We start from the raw sequence: 20,339 nt of genomic DNA on the forward strand, positions 1-20,339 counted from the left end.
GACACGTCGAGGGAGCCCGGCCGCCCTGCGCTTCCAGCCTCTGCGTCCCCGAGGCCGCGCCATGCGGTGAGCGTCCCCGGCCCTGACCCACCCGACTCGACGGACGCGCGGCCCCGCCGACACCCCAGGACCTGTAGACACCCCAGGACCCGCAGACATCCCCCGACCCTCCGGGCCCTGCTCAAGGTACCGCGCCCCCGAGCTCACCCCACTTTTTCCTTCGCGTTCCCCTATCCACAGCGCCCACCTGCCGGTGGACCTTCCCCGGGGCCGGCGCGTTGCCTCTCCCGGCCGGGCTCTCTCCTGGCTGGCTCCTGGCTGCCCCTCCCGCACCCGCAGGGGTGGGTGGGGGTCCCGAGCCCCCGCCCGACGTGCGCGCTGGGGAGGGAGGCCGGTCTCCCCGCGCCGCCGCCCACCGCCCCTTCCCTTGCAGATGCCCAGAGGCTCCGTCCTCCTGCTCGCCTCCCTGCTCCTCGCCGCGGCCCTTTCAGCCACCCTGGGCCTCGGGTCACCGGTAAGCGCAGGGCGGGGGCAAACGCCGAGTGTCCTTCTCGGCAAAGGGGGGCGACCTCATCAGAACCAGACCGGGGGTGGGGAGTGGGGTGAGTTCCTTGTGCGGGAACAGAGAGAGCCATGGATTCTGCCTCCGGGTGGGAGGGGGTGTGGGGGGGTCGGGAGACTTGGGAATCGAGGCGGGGGGGGGGGGGGCAGTCCTCAGAGCAGATCGGCGGCGGCGGGGGTTTCCGAGGAGATGCTCCAGACAGCCGCCTCTCCCAGTACCAAGAGCCCCTGGCTATGGGCCGCTAAATGTGGACCCTACGAACCCGGAGGTTAGCGCCTCAGACTAGTGAGGGGTGAACCCCATTTGGTTAAGTTCAGTAGAGCATCAGTAACCCCGTTTGCCAACTGGTTTTACCAACACGTGGCTTCGGCATCGTTTAAAAGCCAGCGGGTGCACTGAGTCTGTAGCCTAAAGGAATTCTTTGCTAACGCAGTTAGTGCTGTTTTCCTGGCGACCATAGCTTACTGGGGTGCGAGTCTGGAAGGTCTTGCAGTTTCCCAAAGTACACGCATTATTCTAATTCCTGTATCCTGCCTGGAAAGTCTGGGTGAATTTCACTTAATGTCTTTCTAATTTCATTTAGAGCTCTTGCTTTAACAGTTTGCATCTCTTAGCTCGTTCTATGAAAGAGTCAAGTGTCTGTCATTGAAGCCGGGTGGCTGTTTGGAGTAGATGCTAACTTCACAGGCTGCCGTGGTGGCTCATAGGATCAGAAGCTGCCGCTGGGGGCTTCTTTGAGCCATCACAGGCTGTACCAGGCAGGATGCTTGCCCTCTGACCCCTGCCCTCCCGTTTAAGGTGAAGGAGAAGAGAGGCTGGACCCTGAACAGCGCCGGCTACCTTCTCGGACCACGTGAGTGAGGCCGGGCCGGCATCTCCGGCAAATTTGCTCTGGTCGAGCTGGCTGCGGCCCTGGTGCTGACCCTGCTCTTCCTGAAATGTGGGGGTTGCCCGTCATTGCTCCGAGCCCTTGATATTCCACTGCGAGTCAGATAAAGGGACGCAGGGGAGTTTTCCCTGAGACTTTGAGGCACGGTGGGTTTCTCTGTAGGTTTCACTGAAGGGATAGACCCAGGCCCTTCCGAGGCCTCGCCTTCCTCTGGGATTCCCAGCCTCAGCCCCTGTTCAGGCCTCCCCGGGTGAGCACCTCAGAAGGCAGACACTCCTTGGGGCTCTGTTCTGGGCCCTCTCTCAGGTCCCTCTGTCTCTCCCTGGACGCTCCCATCCATTCCTTGACCTGAAGAGGCCAAGACTGAATGTCGAGGGTTCTCTTTCTGCTCCGAATCTGTTCCTGGAGCCGTCCTGCGGGGTGACTGACCCTCGGGCTCTTGTCTTTGATGTGAGTCGTCTGCACTTGGTGTGAGTAATTTGACTCCGTTCAGGATGCAGACTCCAGTGAAAACAAACTCGTGGCGAGTTTATTCAGAGACCCCCAGCTCGTCTGCTGCGTTTACAGGCAAGCACACGGACCCCGCGGCTCAGTGCCCGGCTCGCTGCCGTGGAATTCCTCAGTGGGCGCGGGAAGCGGCAGAGGTGGGAAGTGGCTTGCCTCCAGGCGCTCAAGGGGACACTCCAGACCCCTTGCCCACCCGCCCCCACTCCGCTTCCTGCAAGTCCCCTGTCCGCAGTGATCCCTTCAGGTTTTGTCCTCAAGGAGGGGTGAGGGGAGACCTTTCACTGCCCATCCCACCCCGCCCCTACTTTCAGATTTGCAGGCATGGTTTCGTTGGGGACAGCCATCAGCCTTGAAGAAAATCCTCCTCTGTTTATTTCCTGTTTTCCCACAGGAAAGGAGGCAAACAGCAGATAGCTCATGTCCCAATCCTTCCAGAGTCATTGGGAAGAGCCGTCTCCATTTAAGCGACCCTGGGAAGCTGCTTTTAGTTTTTAACCCCCGAGTTTAAGTACAGACGCTTCTTCCACTGCACGTGGTTGGTTATCTGATCACCTGCAGGGTCCCTGAGAGCTGGGTTTTGAGAAACGCAGAGACAGAAGTGAAAACAAGATGGGGCCACAGGCAGGGTCCCCTGGGCATCTCTGGTCTCGGAACAAAAGCAGCGGCCAGTCCCCAGGGGTCTGGGCACTGTGGGTGGGGTGGTCTTGCCTGCGGGACACCGACTCACGAGTTTTCCTGAGCCCTCTGCAGCCCGGAGTCCCTTCCTCCCAAGAAAGCCCCTCATCTCTGGTGCTTCTGGCCCCAAAGAAAGGAGGAGCCTGTGTTGAAAATGTATTTATCAAGGGCATCTGGGGACTCCCCTGGTTGTCTGGTGGTTAGGACGCCACGCCTTCACTGCCAGGGCCCTGGGTTTGGTCCCTGGCTGAGGAGCTAACATCCCACAAGCCAGAGAATCCTGAGTCAGAAAACAAGCTGTTTTTCACCATCAAGTTGGATCAGCAGAAGCTGTCCACCTAGACTAGCTGTTTGTCAGAATCCCTTACGACTTCACACTGTGCTCCCGGCTTCTGTCGTCAGCGTAGAAAACGGCAACAGGAGACTGTGCTTGCTGCCGAGAACGGTCTGAGCCTGGAGGCAGCCAGCGGCCTCCTGAAGCACCGGCTGTCTGTCATCCCTCCACGCTGAAGGCCGAGGACTCTGCCTGTGGGAAGATGAATCAGTTCGCTCTTGCCCAGGCTTGGAAGCGATCTGGCGCATCAGGCCCGGCAGCCAGAAACCATGGGCCAGGTCTTCTCCTTTACCCCGAAGAGCCCCAGGTCAGGTCCTTCCCTTCACTGCAGGCTGCTTGGCGCAGAGTCCTCATTCATTCTTTCCAGTTCTTTTTATTGTACTTTATCTTTTTGGCCACACTCTGAGTTCCCCGACCAGGGATTGAACCCGGGCTTTCAGCCGTGAAACTGCAAAGTCCTAACCGCTGGCCTACCAGGGAACTCCGTCCAGTACTTTCTTAGGGGATCTCTCTGCTTGCAATCTCCATTCCTGCTTTTCACTCCGGCCAGCATGCATGCCTGTGCACACACACACACATGTAGACACACGCACACACACATGCACACACACGCACACACTCCACCTCCCTCCCTCCTTCTCGCCCACTCCCTCCTCCTCCTCCTCCTGCCTCTCTCTCTCTCCCTGGCTCCAGTCCGTCTCCCTCACAACAGCCAGTGGTCTTAGTGAGATAAAGTCTGCTTTCATCAGAAGGGCAAAGCCTGTGGCTCCCCCTGCCCCTGTTTTCAGGGACGTAGGACCCAGCCCCTGTCCTCTGCCTGGGAGGCACCCAGTTCAAATGCCAGCGCCCCCGGGGTGGCGTCGGCACACCCCCGCTGACCAGGCCTGGAGCCCGTGCCCTCCGCCAGCCACATGCTGGCCCCCTCTGGACCGGCGGCTCCCCCCGGCTCTGGGGCCCGCTGCCCCTGGCGCTGGCGCGAGTCCCCTCCTCCGGTTCCCGGAGAGCAGCCCGCCCTCTTCCCCGGCGCCCCGGCCGGCTCGGCTTGTGCAGTCTGGTTGTGTTGCGTGGGGGCGGAACGCAGCCGCGTGTCCTGTCGTGGCGACAACTCTCAGGGGCCTTCCTCTCTGACTTGCCGACAGATGCCATCAACAACCACAGGTCACTTCTTGACAAGCATGGCCTCGCCGGCAAGCGGGAGCTCAAGCCTGAAGACGAAGCCGGGCCAGGTGAGAGGACTTTGATCCCAGGGCACGAAGGGCACCGGGGGTATTGGTCTCCTGCCACCCTGGGTCCACAGCCGAGCCTGGGCTGGGCCCAGCAAGATCTGTCCGCCGCCAGAACGAGGTGCCCCACACCTGAGAGTGAGATCCCCGGGCGGCCGCAGGGTCTCAGGGCCTCCCCTGCGCTGAACCGGGCTCTGGGAGGGAGGGAGGGGCGTCCTGGTGATGCCCCCAGGTGCCCAGGTCTAGGACGGGCACCACGGTCGTCAACACTGCCCCCTCTGGTTTCCAGGAAGCTTTGACAGACCGCTGGCGGAGAACGACGTTGTGCGCACGATAATCGAGTTTCTGACTTTCTTGCATCTCAAAGGTACGTGAAGTACCACCAAGGGGAAACCCCACCTCTTGGAAGCCTGTGGAGAAAAGATTCCATGGCCTTCTCCCGGGGAGGAGCCAGGTCCACCCCACACCTGGTCACGCTGGCGGAGGGGTGACAAGGCCGGGGCCGGGACCAGCCGCAGGGGGGCCGGGTTCATTCGCGCTGCTGACCAGACTCCCGGACGTGGCCCTCCCCGTGGGGCCGCGGCCACTGCACACGGCCAGGCTCTCCGCAGACCGCCTGGAGCCCAGGGTCGTCCTGGTTGCACTTTCCCCCGCTGCAGTCCCCTGGGGGCAGGCTGCATTTGACCCCCACAGCTCTGCGGCCTGGGATCTAGGCTCGTCCGTGGACACTGCAGACGAGGCGGCCTCCCCGTGGCCCATCCGACCTCAGCACGTCTGTGCTCGTGACTGCCGCGCATGCCCCAGTGAGAGCCTGGCCTTAATCAAAGCCGCCCTGTGGAAGGGGCTCCGAGAGGTCCCCGCCAGGAGGTGGCCTGGGGCCACAGCGGGACGCGGGCCACTCCGAGGCTCCAAGGAGGCACCAGGGTTGTCACAGTTTTGTCTAGTTGGAAGAGTGAAGACGGTTTCTGGGTTCGGTCTTGATCCACTTGCTCTCAGGCTCCACGGCCTTTAGTGGGGGGCTTAGTGGGGGAGGAGTTGGGGGGAGATTTAAGCTTGCGGCTTTCCCTCAGAACCATCCATGGGCAGCGGGACTGTGGGAGAAGGACTTAGAAACCTCAGAAACAGGAGCCCAGTGGAGCCTCTGGGGAGACCTCTGTGGAGGTCTGGGGAGAGTGGTGACTTCTCCAGCAAAGGCAGACTGACGCTTACGGGTTTATCTGTTGTTTGGAATGCTGCAACGTGGAACTCCTTTCCTTAGGGGACACTGATTTTTATCACCTAAATGCACACCCAGTGGGGGGGTTAAGTGTGATGCGTGCCTGACTCCGGGGTTGATGCGGGGGAATCTGTGAGTGTGGCCCTTCCCCCTGCAGACGCCGGGGCCCTGGAGCGCCTGCCTGGTCTCCCCACGGCAGAGTCCGCAGAAGACGCCGAGCAGTCCTGAGCAGGCTCCCGGGGTGTCGGGCTCCCCGTTGTCGTTCGAGGTCGTGCTTGAAGAGGATGCCCATCGTGTGGCAACCACCCCGTCCCCGCTGCCCTGAAGCTGTGTCCTTACCGTTTCAGATTTTTCCCCCTTGGTCATAAGTTTGAGTGGCAAAATAAAAAAAAACAGCAGCAATGGCTTGTGATTATCATTTTCTGTCTGTCTGTCTTGTCACCACAGCCCCCAGTGTGTTTTTAAAGGGTGATGGTTGTTTATAATCACGGGTATTAGATAAAACCTTTACCCTCAAATTCCACCATCTAGAGTATCTCTGAGACACCTATTTTTTTTTCATTTATTTTTATTAGTTGGAGGCTAATTACTTTACATAATTGTGGTGGTTTTTGCCATACATTGACATGAATCAGCCAGGGATTTACATGTGTTCCCCATCCCGATCCCCCCTCCCACCACCCTCCCCATCCCATCCCTCTGGGTCTTCCCAGTGCACCAGCCCTGAGCACTTGTGAGAAACCTATTCTTGTCACTCATGTTTAGGGAACAAAGTTGTCTTAACATGAAGCTGAGTCAAAGATAACTATGAGGGTAAGTTTGTTTCTGAGACAAAACCACAGGCAGACAGAACCCTGGCCTCATGGAGCTGATACGGGGAGATGGGGGGAAATGGCCTAAAGCAACCCTGAACTTGAGGGATGAGGAGTGACGTGAAGGTGGATGTGAGGGGCTCGTGAAGGTGAAGCGTGGTGAGGAACAGCAGCGCGGGGGCCACGGTGAGGTGGGGATTAACACAGAGCATTAAACATGTGGCTGGGTTAGGAGGTAACTGTCAGAAAAGCTAACTTTCCTTTGGATCGGGGATGTGCTGGGTTGATGCTGAGTTAAGGACAGCACATGGGGACTAAGGGTAGAAGCCTTGGTCTTCCTACTGAAGACCCAGAAAGGAACCAGGTGAGACGAGAAGCCGGACAGTCGTTCAGGGACGGCTCCTGGGCTCTTTCTCAGGAGCCCGAGCAGACCCGAGGAGGAAGCGGGTGGTCTTCCCGCGATCTCCGCCCCAGTAGCGCCTCTCACCCTGGGGCCCAGGTGGCCCGCAGACCGCTGAGTCAGTCCGGTGCCCGCTGTGTCCCCACGCTCCCCAGGTGACTGCAGTACGCGGCCAAGCGTGGCGCTGACCACCCGCTCCCAGGAAGAAGCAGACACTGGTTGGTTCTCCGGGGCCCGCTGGTGGGAGCGCAGCCTGGCCTCCTCTCCTTGTGACTCAGAACTCCCCTCCTGCCCCCAGCCACTCTTCCTCCTGGCACGAGCCCCGCGCACGCCCGGGTGGGCCATCTCCGCCCAGGCTGCAGGAGCGCCACCCGAGGTCCACGGGCGCCAGGCCGTCTGCTTCCCGCCCTCACCGACCTCAGCTTCCTCTTCTGTGTTGCTCTAATTCCCCCAGACTCGTGGGGGCCCCAGCATCCCCAGAAGCCCTGTCAGAGTTGGGGGGCCAGGCCCCTGCCCAGAGTGCTGACTCAGGAGGACCAGATGCGCAGAGCCTGAACGCCTCACAAGCGGCCGGCATCGGCGGCTGGCGGGGACCACACATCCCTCATTCACGCTGCCCTGCAGCCGCCTGCAGCCTGCCCGCCCTGCCTCTGGCCGTGCCCTTCCCTCCACACCGGGCGCACCCAGCCTGCTCTGCTGGCCTCCTTGTGCCCGAGCCCCGGATCCTGCCAGCTGCAGCCCTGGCCCAGCCTCTCTCACCTAGAACCTCTGCACGCCTCCCTGTCGGTGCCTGCTGAGCCCCTACACATCCCTCACGTCCCGCTCTCTGGTGGCCTCCTCCAGGACGCCTTCCTGGTCATCCTCCGCGAGCAGGGCTGTGTGCAGGCCCAGCGAGTGTGGCGCTGCCCCGGTCGGAGTTCTGTCTGCGGCTGGAACTGCCTCAGGAAACCACCCTTGCCCGAGAGGCAGAGGTGAGCCGGGGCCACGCCCTGGCTCGCAGCATCGCACCTGGCGGGCAGGAGAGCCTCTCGGGCCTCGGTGCAGGTGCAGCCATGTGGGCTCCGGACGAGCTCTGCAACCTCAGCCTCTCTGCCCCACCTGCTCCAAACCTCTTCCTCCGTCTAGGTGTAAATGGAGTAGGAGAGACGGTGGCAGCAAGAGGTGAGGGGCGGGGAGCGGCTGTGTGCCATCTGCTGGTCACAAGCGATGGCCCTGCTCGGAGGAAGGCTGTGGAGGAGACGCTTCACTTCCCGGAGAGAACGTGGCTGGAGCTGGCCATGGCCATGCCTGGTAAATCAGTTGCCAATCGTGGCCAGTATTTCCAAGGAGAAGAGCTCACCAGACCCCAGAGGAAGTGGAGAATTTACAGACAGACCTGAGAGCCTCCCAGGGGACCAGCTGCGAGGTGGAAGAGGAGAGCATGGGGAAATTTTCCACGAGGCTGTCTATCCCGCCAGGAGCGGTCATGAATGCTGAGGGCTGTGATCCAAGGCCAAGGACAGGGGGCCTCCCCGCCATCTGCACAGAGCCACGCTGCTCGGCCGCACTCGGCGTGGGGTGAGGTGGCCGAGAGGGAGACCAGGCTGAGGAAGGGCGAGTCTGCCTCCCTGGGGAGCTCCTCCAGGAGGGAGGAGAAAGCGGAGGAGAAGGTGATGCCTGAGAGGAGGGGAGAGAGGTACTGGGCGGTTAAGGCAGGCCTTGGGCTAGGCCGGTGAAGTCTCAGAAAGATGACAAGAATCGCAGCTCATAACGTTCTAACATATAACTCAACTTTTGTTTTTAACACATTGCAAAAAAGAGAGAGATACTACTGGTCCATTTTAAAGTCTGGATTTAACCCTATTTTATCTGTGGTAACAACAAAGAAGGCTCTAGAAAGCAGAAAGCTTGACCACCTCTGATCTAAGCTTAAAATGTGATGTTTGCTGACTTGCGCTTTTGAAAGTAGGTGTATTTTCTCTCATTCCCCTGTCAGTACAGTGAAAAGCCCTGGACATTATACATAAAACAAACACCAGGAGACTCAAAGTCAGCAGGGAAATCAGGGCCCTGTCATTGGGGATGACACAGTGTGGAGACCTGGTCCCTTCTTGCCTCCTCAGCAGAGGGAAGAGGTCGACTGTCCCTGAATCAATACACAGACAACACGGTGCTCATCAAGAAAGAGCATGAAAACAAGGTAAGGATGGGGAGAAAATATTTGCAAACCACATATCCCACCAAGGGCTGTTTTCTAAAACATATAAAGGACTCTCAAAGCTCAACAAGAAATCCAGTTAAAGTGAGAACAATACATGGACAGACGCTTCACTGAACAGCTTACAGAGATGGAAAAAAAGCACCGGAAGAGATGCTCAGCATAATTAATGTTTAGGGGGCTGCACATTAAAACCACAACCAAGTGTCACTAAACACCCATTAGAACAGCTGAAGGAACAGTGACAGCGCCAACTGCTGGTAAGGATGCAGAGAAAGTGGATGACTCAACCGCTGCTGAAAAAGTAATTTCATTCAGCTGCTCGGGAAGAGAGCTGATCACGTCTTTAAAAATCAAACATGGCACAACCATCCAACCCAACCATTGCACTCCCAAGCATTTACCCCAGACAAATGAAGACTTACCTTTACACAAGAACTCACACACAAATATTCATAGTAGTTTATTCATAGCAGTCAAAAACTAGAAACAGCTCAGCTATCCTTCAATGGGTTATACTCTCGTCACCCATACCTACTACTGGGCAATGAAAAGGAACAGATTATTAAGACTCACCACAACCTGGTGCGTCTCTAGCGAGCTCTTCTGAGTTTCATGTTGCATGACTCCACTTATATAACATTCTTGAAGCGACTAAAGTACAGAAATGGAGAACACACTAGTGGTTGCCAAGGTTTGGGAGGGGATGGGAATAGGAGGGAGGTGGGTGTGAATACAGAGAGTGACTTGAGGGAGCCTTGAGGTGACAGAATTCTGCATCTTGACTGTGTCAATGTCATCATCCTGGCTGTGATACTATACTAAAGTTTTGCAAGATGTTCCCACTAGGGAAAACTAGATAAAGGGTACGTATCTCTCTGTATTACTTCTTACAATTGTATATAGATCACAATTATCTTAAAATGAAATGTTTAAATTTTAAAGAAGCTACTAAAATATATTTTGGGGCCTTGGTATGTTCACTGGTGAATTCTACTAAGGATTTAAGGAAAAAATTATTCCAATTCTTTACTATCCCTTCTGGGACATAGAAGCTGAGGGAATACTTCCTAACTCATTCTAACTCATCCTATGAGTGCAATGTTACCCTAAAAAAGACACATACACACAAAAACACTACACGAAAACTACAGACCAATATCTCTGACGAACATAAATGCCAAAATCCTCAACAAAGTATTGCAAGTCAAATCCGATTGAGTATAAAAAAATTATACACCACAACTAAGTGGGATTTAACCTACATATGGAAGTCTGGTTCAACACTCAAAAGTCAATTAAGGTAAGATTTTCCTGGTCGTACAGTGCAGGGGACACAGGTCCAGTCCCTGTTCCAGGACGATCCTGCATGCTGAGGAGCAACTGAGCCCACGCGTCACTACTGGGCCGGCACTGGAGCCCGAGAGCCGAAACTACCGAGGCCCGAGCACCCTGGGGTCCACGCTTGGCAGCAAGAAAAGCTACTGCAGTGAGAAGCCTGAGCCCCGTAAGGGAGAGCGGCTCCTGCTTGCCACTAGAGAAAGCCCGAGAACAGCAATGAACCACCAGCAGAGCCAAAAAAAGAAAAATTTTAACACAATCCATCACATAAATAGGCTAAAGAAGAAAAATCTCAGGATCTGATCAGTAGATGCAGAAAAGGCATGTGACAAAATCCAATACCTGTAGATGATTAAAAAATTAATAAGCCTTTGGTAAACAATGAATCGATAAAGAATATCTACAACTTGATAAAGAATATCTAACAAAAATCCTACATGCGTGCGTGCTAAGTTGCTTCAGTCATCTCCGACTCTTTGCAACCCTATGGACTGTAGCCTGCCAGGCTCCTCAGGCAAGAAAACTGGAGTGAATTGCCATGACCTCCTCCAAGGATCAAACCTGCATCTCTTAAGTCTCCTGCACTGGCAGGCTGGTTCTTTACCACATTATACTTAACAGTGAGAAACTAGAAACTTTCCCACTAAGATGAGGAACAAGACAAGGATGTCCCCTCTCATTACCACCTTTCAACACCATACTGGAAGTTCCAGCTAATGTGAAAAGACAAGGAAATAAAAAATATACAGATTGAGATGGAAGAAATAAAACTTCCTTTGTTCAAAGATGACACAATTGACTATGTTAAAAATCAGTCCCCAAACTCCTCGGACAGAAAGACAATTATAGCGAGGTTGCAGGATACAAGGTTAATATATAGAAGTTGATCTCTTTCCCATATACCACTAATGAACAAGTGGAATTTGAAATTAAAAACACAATACCACTTAGCTTAGCACTCCCAAAATAAAATACTTAGGTATAAATCTAACAAAACATGTACAAGATCTACACGAGGGGCTTCTGTGGTGGTCCAGTGGTTAAGAATCCTCCTTGCTATACATGGGACACTGGTTCTATCTCTAGCCCAGGAAGATCCCACATGTGGTTCAGTTTGGTTCAGTTGCTCAGTTGTGTCCCATTCTTTGTGACTTCATGGACTGCAGCACGCCAGGCCTTCCTGTCCATCACCAACTCCAGGAGTTTCCTCAAACTCATGTCCATTGAGTTGGTGATGCCATCCAACCATCTCATCCTCTGTCATTCCCTTCTCCTCCTGCCTTCAATATTTCCCAGCACCAGGGTCTTTTCCAATGAGTCAGTTCTTTGCATCAGGTGGCCAAAATATTGGAGTTTCAGCTTCAACATCAGTCCTTCCAATGAACACCCAGGACTGATCTCCTTTAGGATGGACTGGTTGGATCTCCTTGCAGTCCAAGGGACTCTCAAGAGTCTTCTCCAACACCACAGTGCAAAACCATCAATTCTTCGGTGCTGAGCTTCCTTTGTAGTCCAATTCTCACATCCACACAGGACTACTGGAAAAACCATAACTTTGACTAGACGGACTTTTGTTGGCAAAGTAATGTCTCTGCTTTTTAATATGCTATCTAGGTTGGTCATCACTTTTCTTCCAAGGAGCAAGTGTCTTAATTTCATGGCTGCAGTCACCATCTGCAGTGATTTTGGAGCCCCCCCCCCACCTCCAAAATAAAGTCTGTCGCTGTTTCCACTGTTTCCCCATCTATTACCCATGAAGTGATGGGACCAGATGCCCTGATCTTAGTTTTTTGAATGTTGAGCTTTAAGCCAACTTTTTCACACTCCTTTTTCACTTTCATCAAGAGACTCTTTGCAACCCTATGGACTGTAGCCTGCCAGGCTCCTCAGGCAAGAAAACTGGAGTGGATTGCCATGACCTCCTCCAAGGATCAAACCTGCATCTCTTAAGTCTCCTGCACTGGCAGGCTGGTTCTTTACCACATTATACTTAACAGTGAGAAACTAGAAACTTTCCCACTAAGATGAGGAACAAGACAAGGGTGGTGTCATCTGCATAACTGAGGTTATTGATATTTCTCCTGGCAACCTTGATTCTAGCTTGTGCTTCATCCAGCCCAGTGTTTCTCATGATGTACTCTACATATAAGTTAAATAAGCACGGTGACAATATACAGCCTTGATGTACTCCTTTCCCAATTTGGAACCAGTCTGTTGTTCCATGTCCAGTTCAAACTGTTGCTTCCTGAACTGCATACAGATATCTCAAGAGGCAGGTCAGGTGGTCTGGTGTTCCCATCTCTTGAGGAATTCTCCACAGTATGTTGTGATCCGCACAGTCAAAGGCTTTAGCAGAGTCAATAAAGCAGAGGTAGGAGCAACTAAGGGCCTGCAGCTCGACCCTTGAGCCTGTGCCCTGGAGCCCGGAGCAGCAGCGACTGCAGTGAGAAAAGCCACTGCAACCAGAAGCCCACACACCATAACTGAAGAGGAGCTGTGCTCTCCACAATCAGAGAAAAGCCTGCGCAGCAAGGAAGACCCAACACAGTCAAACAAACATTAAAAAAACCAAAGACGAGCTAAATAGACATTCCATGTTCATGGAGAGAAAGACTCAGTGTTTCCAAGATGTCAGTTCTTCTCAACTTGATCTATAGAATCAACACAATCCCAATCAAAATCTCAGCAGGTTATTTCGTGGATGTCAAAAAACTTATTCTAAAGTGACATGAAGAGGTAAAAGATGTAGAATGGCCAACATGATATTGAGGAAGAACAAAGTTTGAGGACTGACAGCACCCAACTTTAAGACTTACTATAAAGCTATTGCAATTAAGACAATGTGATATTTGGGGAAAAATTAACAAACAGATCAATGGAACAGAATAGAGAGACAGAAACATACCCACATGAATATAGTCAACTGACAGGGAATTCCTTGGTGGTCCAGTGGTTGGAACTTGGTGCTTTCACTGCCAGGGCCTGGGGTTTGATCCCTGGTTGGGGGACTAAGGTCCCACTAGCTCTGTGCTATGGCCAAAAGACAAACAAGCAAACAAAACAGGAAAAAAAAAAAGAAAGAAAAACTATGTATAGTCAACTGATCTGTGGCAAAGGAGCAAAGGCAATACAATAAAGAAAAGATAGTCTTTTCAGCAAATGGTGCCAGAACAACTGGACATCCGCATGCAGAAAAATGAATCTAGACACAGACCATATATTCTTCACAAAAATTAACTCAAACTGGATCACAGACACAAGTGTAATGCAAAATGCAGGGCTAGATGAAGCTCAAATTGGAATCAAGATTGCCAGGAGAAATATCAATAACCTCAGATATGCAGATGACACCACCCTAATGGTAAAAAACAAAGAGGAACTAAAGAGCCTCTTGATGAAGATGAAAGAGAAGACTGAAAAAGCTGGCTAAAAACTCAACATTCAAAAAGCTAAGATCATGGAATCCAGTCCCATCACTTCATGGCAAATAGATGGTGAAACAATGGAAGCAGTGACAGACTTTATTTTCTTGGGCTCCAAAATCACTGTGGACAGTGACTACAGCCATGAAATTATAAGACACTTGCTCCTTGTAAGAAAAGCTATGACAAATCTAGGCAGTGTATTAAAAAAAGAAAGATATCACTTTGCCGACAAAGGTTCATATAGTCAAAACTATGGTTTTCCAGTAGTCATGTACGGATGTGAGAGTTGAACCATAAAGAAGGCTGAGTGCCAAAGAATTGATGCTTTTGAACAGTGGTGCTGGAGAAGACTCTTGAGAGTCCCTTGGACTGCAAGGAGATCAAACCAGTCAGTTGTAAAGGAAATTAATCCTGAATATTCATTGGAAGGACTGATGTTGAAGCTGAAACTCCAATATTTTGGCCACCTGATGCAAAGAACTGACTCACTGGAAAAGACCCTGATGCTGGGAAATATTGAAGGCAGGAGAAGGGGTGACAGAGGATGAGATGGTTGGATGGCATCATCAACTTAGTGGACATGAGTTTGAGCAAACTCAGGGAGATAGTGAAGGACAGGCAAGCCTGGCTTGCTGCAGTCCACAGGATTGCAAACTAGTCAGACACAACCAAGTGACTGAACAACAACAAATTCTCCCTTTGGTTCCCCATCAGAACTAGGCTGTTCCAAACACAGCTCTACAAATCTCAACTTACTCCTTGGCTTCTTGCTTACTGATATGCCCAGTGACCATATCCTAAGACCCCACTTCTTTAAGTGGTGTGTTTGTAAGCGAGCTTTTTAAACATTCTCCAAGGGGCCAACACTCTTAATGAACGCAGAAACATAACTAATATATGTTCGGTTGTTAATTGCAATAATGGAAGACATTTGAAATTTTTATTCCTCTTTGCTTTTACAATAGAACCAAAAGAGAGTCAACTTAATAACTTATTTTTCCTGCGGACTTCTGCAAATTAGTTATTTTAACCATATTTTACAAACAATAGTAATATTATAACAGTAATTATGGTGAAGTTAATTGGATAATAGAGCTTTTCCACAATTTAAATGTAAACATATAAGAAACTAGATAATTTCAGCCCCACAACTCAAAATGCTACTGATCAAACCAACCCCACTGTCTGCACTTCATGGTGACCCTAGAGGAGACTAATAATTTCTGAGACTCCAGGGAAATATTTATACTCAGAAATTCTCCAAGGTATTTGCTAGTTCTCTACAGATTTTACGTTGTACCTTAGCAGCCTGTCTGGGGAATTTATTTCTAAACAATTTAGGGGAAAAGTCATTACGGCTTTTCATGCAGAGAAGCCTCCGGAGGAAGAGAATCCCCTGGGGAGGGTGAAGTCAGTAGGAGAGGACTTGTATTTCTCTCCAGGGTCTGCTTCCACCCTCCATTACTCACTGCTAGTGCAGACCATTCTCTCAGGATTACAGGAACCCACGCTGTCTCCTTGGGTCCAGACAACAGTAGGGTCATGCACTTCCTCAAAAAGTGGGGCAGGATTTTAGTCACCAAATCCCTTAGAGACTCTGAGTAGCCCCTCAGTGTCCTGATGCAGAGAGAAAATTTGTTCTTAATGATGAAGCTATTGGTGCAGACCCAGCCTCATGCTCCTTAAAATAACCTTGCTAAACTACAGATTTCCTTCAGGATATGGACACAAAACCTACACGCATGTGCATTTCACCATGCTGTGCTTTACTCAATCTTCAGCCCTTTGGATTTAAACTCAATATGGAGAATCTGTGACAAGCATCTCCCGAACTCCTCTAGGATCATTTGCTCCGCCAGGCACTCGGAGCAGTGCTCCTTCTCCGCTTCTTCGCCCTGGGCCAGCAAGCAGGCGCACGTGGCTTCCACCACTTCCCAGGAGATGCACGAGGTCGACCGCCTGTCAGAGCAAACCAGTTGAAGGCCACGTTCAGTCACGCCACTGTTTTAAATACTTTCATAGTCCAGGGGACATGCTTGTTACAGCACTTTAAAGAATGCCACTGGTAAACTCTAATGTTTTCTTAATACTGGAAATCATATGCCCTGTGACCATATAAAGGACTGCTTTCAGAAGAAGAATGCAGAGGACAGATGAGCCTGTCAGCTCCTAGACATCCTTTTCCCTGAAGATTCTAAATTGTCTCAAACTTAGATCCACAAAGGAGCCCGGAGACCTGGGCTGCAGGATCAAGTCTGCAGGCTGGGCAGGGCTGAAGCAGCAGGAGTCTTAGCTAGGACAAGCCGTGGTCTGGGCTCCGTGCACAGGCCTGCCTGCCTGAGGAGAGCAGCCACAGCACAGCGGGCTCTGGGCGTCGGCTCCTGCCCCCAGGAGCCCAGCGGCTCTGAGGAGCCGCCTCCTGGGGGGCGCACCGTCAGCTCGCCTCGCAACACCCCCTGGATCCCTGAAGCGGTTCTCAAAGTCAGCTGAGCCCCGTCATACAGGACCCGTCACTTCCTCACTGGGCTCCAGGGGCAACTGTGACTCAGCTAGATAGTTGCCCAAGTCATGCTCAAACTGAAAAAACTTAGCAAAACTATAGATTATGAAAATATAGACGCTGGGATTGGTTTAAATCTGTCAAGGCAATACACAATGACTTTTGTTGCAGATGAATGAACAGGGCTGGCCTCAGCTTGAGAGTCTTAACATTTTGAGATCAGACTCCCGAGTATGGACTTCCTGTCACAATCTGTCGGACGTTCAGCATCACCATGTTAGGCAATAATGTTTCCACATGTAATTACACAGAAGATGCCGCCATGTTTCAGTAAATTTTTACCAATAAAGACCTCTGCAGGTCACAGTGATGAGTATTTCTGATATCTCTAACCAACAAAGCATGAATTTGTCTTTTCTACATGTTATCAATTAATTAATGACATCTGGGAGTTTATCACGACGTGACCCAGCCCATCAAACTCAAGGAAATTTTTTAAAATGGATGAATCTAGTCCGATATCTAATAAAATTATCAGTAAACTTTTGAGACTTCTTAGGAGTATAATAATTACAAATATTTTTTGTAATTATTACAAAATATAAAAAATGGCTTCAAAATAATTACATGGGAAGACATTCCCCTAAAGTGGACTCCATAAGCCCTTCAGCGAGGCATACAACACACACAGAGCACTTCTCCGCAGTCCCTTCCTCTGTGAAGGGCGGTTCAGGCATTTGCTTTCTAGAGATCAGGCCTTTGCCACCTGGTCCTGGAGGCCCTCTGCTCTTGTACAAAACAGGGGTGACTCAGACAGTGAGGACTGAAAGGTTGCGCTAAGAGGACAAATAGGACCAAGGGTTCGGCAGCAGGGGCACCTCTGGGGTAACACTGTGGGATCAAGGGCTGGTCAAGACAGAGAAGCTGCAGTCTCCCCTCCCTGTCCCTCATCTCCTGCCCTCCCACAGACAAAACTGCTTTCCTCCCAGTGCGGAAACTATTTTAACTCTCCTCTTAAACTTTTTCTTGACCGTGAGGTGAGGCTTTCAGGATCTTAGTTTTCCCGATCAGGGACCAAACCCATGCCTCCTTGCAGTGGAAGCGCTTAGTCCTAAGCCCTGTTTCACCACGAAGTCCCACTCTCTTCTCAAGTTAACCTTGAATTCCATTATTAGGAGGCTGAGTTCAGAGTACCTACCTATCTTTTCTGAATTTTGGCAGTCCTGAAAATTTCGTTGGTGACAAATGATGGCCGCCTTCAAAACCTCCAATTTCCATGTAGTTTGGCATGTTCATTAGTGTTTTTCGTTCTGGGCTTTCTTCATAATTTTTGCAACCAATGCATTTGCAAATAGAAGAACACATAATTTTGGCCTGGTAACATAAAATGCTTTAATAAAATTAGGTTGCCCTACAATTCATCAAAAACTGACAAAAACTATTTGGACCTTAAATAATGTTTATATTTGTGTGTGCACACAAGTAGTAATCGCAATATTCACACCCAGAAAAAAAGGGAGCGGGGAGCAGTGAAGATGGGTGAGTGACGGTGATGTGAAGAGAAAGGCACATTTCCATCCACGTTGCCGCCGCCAGGGGTGAGGGAGGGAGGGGTTCCTGAAGGCAGGTGGGTGGGTGTGGGCGTGAGCCCTGAGCAGACAGCCGGGTCTCGCCCTTGCCCAGGGGCCACACAGTGAAGACTCTGCCTGCCCCTTGTTTTGCAGGAAGCCTGCCCTGGCTGATTCTAGAACTCCAGGAGCCCAGCCACCCTCCTCCTTCAGCACTGAGAGTGTGGTGCTGGCCCTGTGGTTGCAGAGAATGTGCTCATGGGTAAAACATGAAGCCCACCCGAGGCCAGGCCTGGGGTGGGCATTCTAGGGGGAGGGCCTTCTTTCTTCCTTGTAGGGGGACATTGCTTCTTGTCATATGGTCGTGTGACACTCAGCGCCGGGGGCCAACCGCTTGAGCCAACTGGACCTGGGGCAGCGGGAAGACTAGCTCGTTCCTGGCCCCTTCATGGTTTCAGGCCCTGCGGGTTTCCCTCAGGGAAACTCAGACCCGCGTCTAAAGGAGTGAGCTTTCTTTTGCACCTCTGGGAGTTCTGAGCGGGAGGTTTTTCGGAATGTCTAGTCTGCGGTAATATCAGGCGCTGCAGGCCCTCTGCCCGGCTGAGGGAAGCAGGCTGGCACACTGCCTCGGCGCGGCAGCAAGGACGTGGAGAAGAGCAGAGACCCCGTGAAGATGTTTGAGAGCAGCTCCACTGGCGTGAAGCCACTGCCTTCCTGCATCTCCAGCTCTGCAGTATTTTTGACTCATTTTCAAAATGTGAGCTAGGGGATTGCTAGGTCTGCTAGATCTCCAGAAACAGGAAAACTTTACTGAAGCCTGACCTTCTATGACAATCTTCTAAAAATAAAGTTCACAGGAACATCCCCAAGAGACCTCAAGCAAATCAGAGAGTCTTTGCAGGAGGGGCTTCTTGGCTGCTTCACTGACAGGGCCTGAGGGTTCCCTTCCTCCCTCTTTCTTCCTTTCCCTTCAACACAAAGAAAGACAGAGAGAGACAGAAAACGGAGGTGAGTGAGGGATGAACCTAAAGGAGAAAACCAGTCCCTCTACTGCCTTTAAATCTTTTGAGGGAGAAAACAAAGCTCTGTCTGAGAACTGGTCAGCATCTCTCCAGCAGCAAAGGCAACTGTGCATTCTGATCTCTGTCCACTTAGAAGTTGCCCCTTCAAAGCACCCAGGGGAAGGCTTGTCTGGGGACAAGGCTGCCCTCACTGCCCCTCCCAGAGCATCTATGCTCTGCTCAGCGGGGCAGAAGCCCACCTCAGGAAGCCAACAGACTGCTGGCCCCTGAGGGTAGCTCCAGCATCAGATCAGCAGCTGTAGAGCGGGCAAGGCTGTGGCACTGGGCACCCTCCCAGGACACTTGGGGTGAGCTCAGTGGGGACAACATGCTCCCAAAGGAGCCCTTGCTTCATAAAGTGAAATTTATATTTGAGACATTAAGGTAGATTGATGAGTGCTCTTTAGTAGCCCTGGAAGGAAGAAAATTAAATTCTTAATTAAATTTTTAACCACAAAGTTACTTGGCCCATTTACCTGGCTTTTAAAAATAATGCTTGGCAATTGTTGACTGACCTCATAGCACTCACAGTAGTTCTTAAGGCAGCCCGACCTCTTGCAATTACATCCTTTGTTATGTCGAGGTTTCACATCACCCAGTTTTCCTTTCCCAATTTTTGGCTGGAAAGCTTCTGGATTTCTATCAAGACATGCCTAAGACAGAAAATGCAAAACTCTATCAAGATATATTTTACTACTTAAAACAATGCTTAGTGCCAGGTATCTGGCTTGCCATAACTGGGTCTAGCTGTTACTTTAGAAGTGGCCACAATGAGCAGCGGGCCTCTACCCCCGTTCTGTTCCATTTTCACTCACTTGAATACTTAAAGGTGGAATAGTGGACGGTAAAGACGCAAAGAAAATCACGGTGTCCACGTGAACACAGCTCCTTCCCGGCTGCTGTGTGGGTTGTTTCGGGAGATGTTAGTAGCTGGGGTCACGGCGCTCCGCTACCAGATCACACTTATTACCAAGGACCGTGTCCCAGGCAGCTTCTGTGCCGTGTGTGCGCTCTCTCACTGGACCCTCACACACCCCTGTGGGGCAAACACCACCCCTCCTCTTGGGGTCTGATGGGTGAAGAAGCTGAGGCGCCGAGGGGTCAGAAGATTGTGGCCCAGGGGTGGCATCCAGCCTCTGAGTTCACAGCCAGCCCCAGGTCTCAACCACTCTCTGACAAGATGACACTGTGCTCTTTATTAAGCTGAGCTGGGGCGATATGGACATCACAGCGGCAGCCTCATGCTTCCTCTCCCCTCACCACGAGCCCCGTGTGACCCCCACCCAGGCCAGGTCAGAGGACAGTCCAGCTCCCCACCCGAGGTCCCTCATGTCTCCTCCTCATCAACACACCCCCAGTGGGAACCTATCTTCTGACTTGGGCTGCTTTAATTTTGCTGTTCTGGAACTTCAGCTGAGTGGAACCACTCAGCATGTGCTCTTGTTCATCTGACTTCTTTCGTCAGTGCAGTGTCTGTGAGGCTCTCTGAGCTGGAGGTCTTTCTTTTCCATGATGCGTGGAGAAGACTTACACTATATACTGCAGACCTATCCAGGCTACCACAGAGAGGCACACGGCTTGTTTCCAGTTTGGGGCTATTAAGAACATAGCTGCTGTGAACATTTTTGT

General features: G+C 51.7%; 2 protein-coding genes across 2 annotated transcripts in view; one reads left to right on the forward strand and one right to left on the reverse strand.

The window, feature by feature from the left end:
- The first annotated feature begins 433 nt into the window (after window positions 1–433).
- On the forward strand, window positions 434–5,634 carry GAL (galanin and GMAP prepropeptide). The gene is made up of 5 exons (XM_065938007.1): window positions 434–514; window positions 1,361–1,415; window positions 4,107–4,193; window positions 4,480–4,557; window positions 5,564–5,634. The coding sequence occupies exons 1-5, from the start codon at window positions 434–436 to the stop codon at window positions 5,632–5,634; spliced, it is 372 nt and encodes a 123-aa protein (XP_065794079.1).
- A 9,713-nt stretch (window positions 5,635–15,347) lies between these two features.
- TESMIN (testis expressed metallothionein like protein) overlaps window positions 15,348–20,339 on the reverse strand; it is a 40,266-nt gene continuing 35,274 nt past the window's right edge. Inside the window, exons 7-9 of the mRNA XM_065935911.1 lie at window positions 19,226–19,363; window positions 17,280–17,455; window positions 15,348–15,540 (exon numbers count right to left, since the gene is read on the reverse strand). Of these exons, the coding sequence (XP_065791983.1) occupies window positions 15,348–15,540; window positions 17,280–17,455; window positions 19,226–19,363 (507 nt within the window). The remainder of the gene's footprint in view (window positions 15,541–17,279; window positions 17,456–19,225; window positions 19,364–20,339) is intronic.

Source organism: Muntiacus reevesi, chromosome 5 (genome assembly GCF_963930625.1).
Source record: "Muntiacus reevesi chromosome 5, mMunRee1.1, whole genome shotgun sequence".
Classification (NCBI taxonomy): domain Eukaryota; kingdom Metazoa; phylum Chordata; class Mammalia; order Artiodactyla; family Cervidae; genus Muntiacus; species Muntiacus reevesi.

Bases quoted from the DNA above. Each gene is read 5' to 3' on its own strand.
- GAL (XM_065938007.1), top strand. From the start codon at position 434: ATGCCCAGAGGCTCCGTCCTCCTGCTCGCCTCCCTGCTCCTCGCCGCG. The intron at 515-1,360 runs GTAAGCGCAGGG...CTCCCGTTTAAG, and splicing joins CCCTGGGCCTCGGGTCACCG to GTGAAGGAGAAGAGAGGCTG. The intron at 1,416-4,106 runs GTGAGTGAGGCC...ACTTGCCGACAG, and splicing joins CGGCTACCTTCTCGGACCAC to ATGCCATCAACAACCACAGG.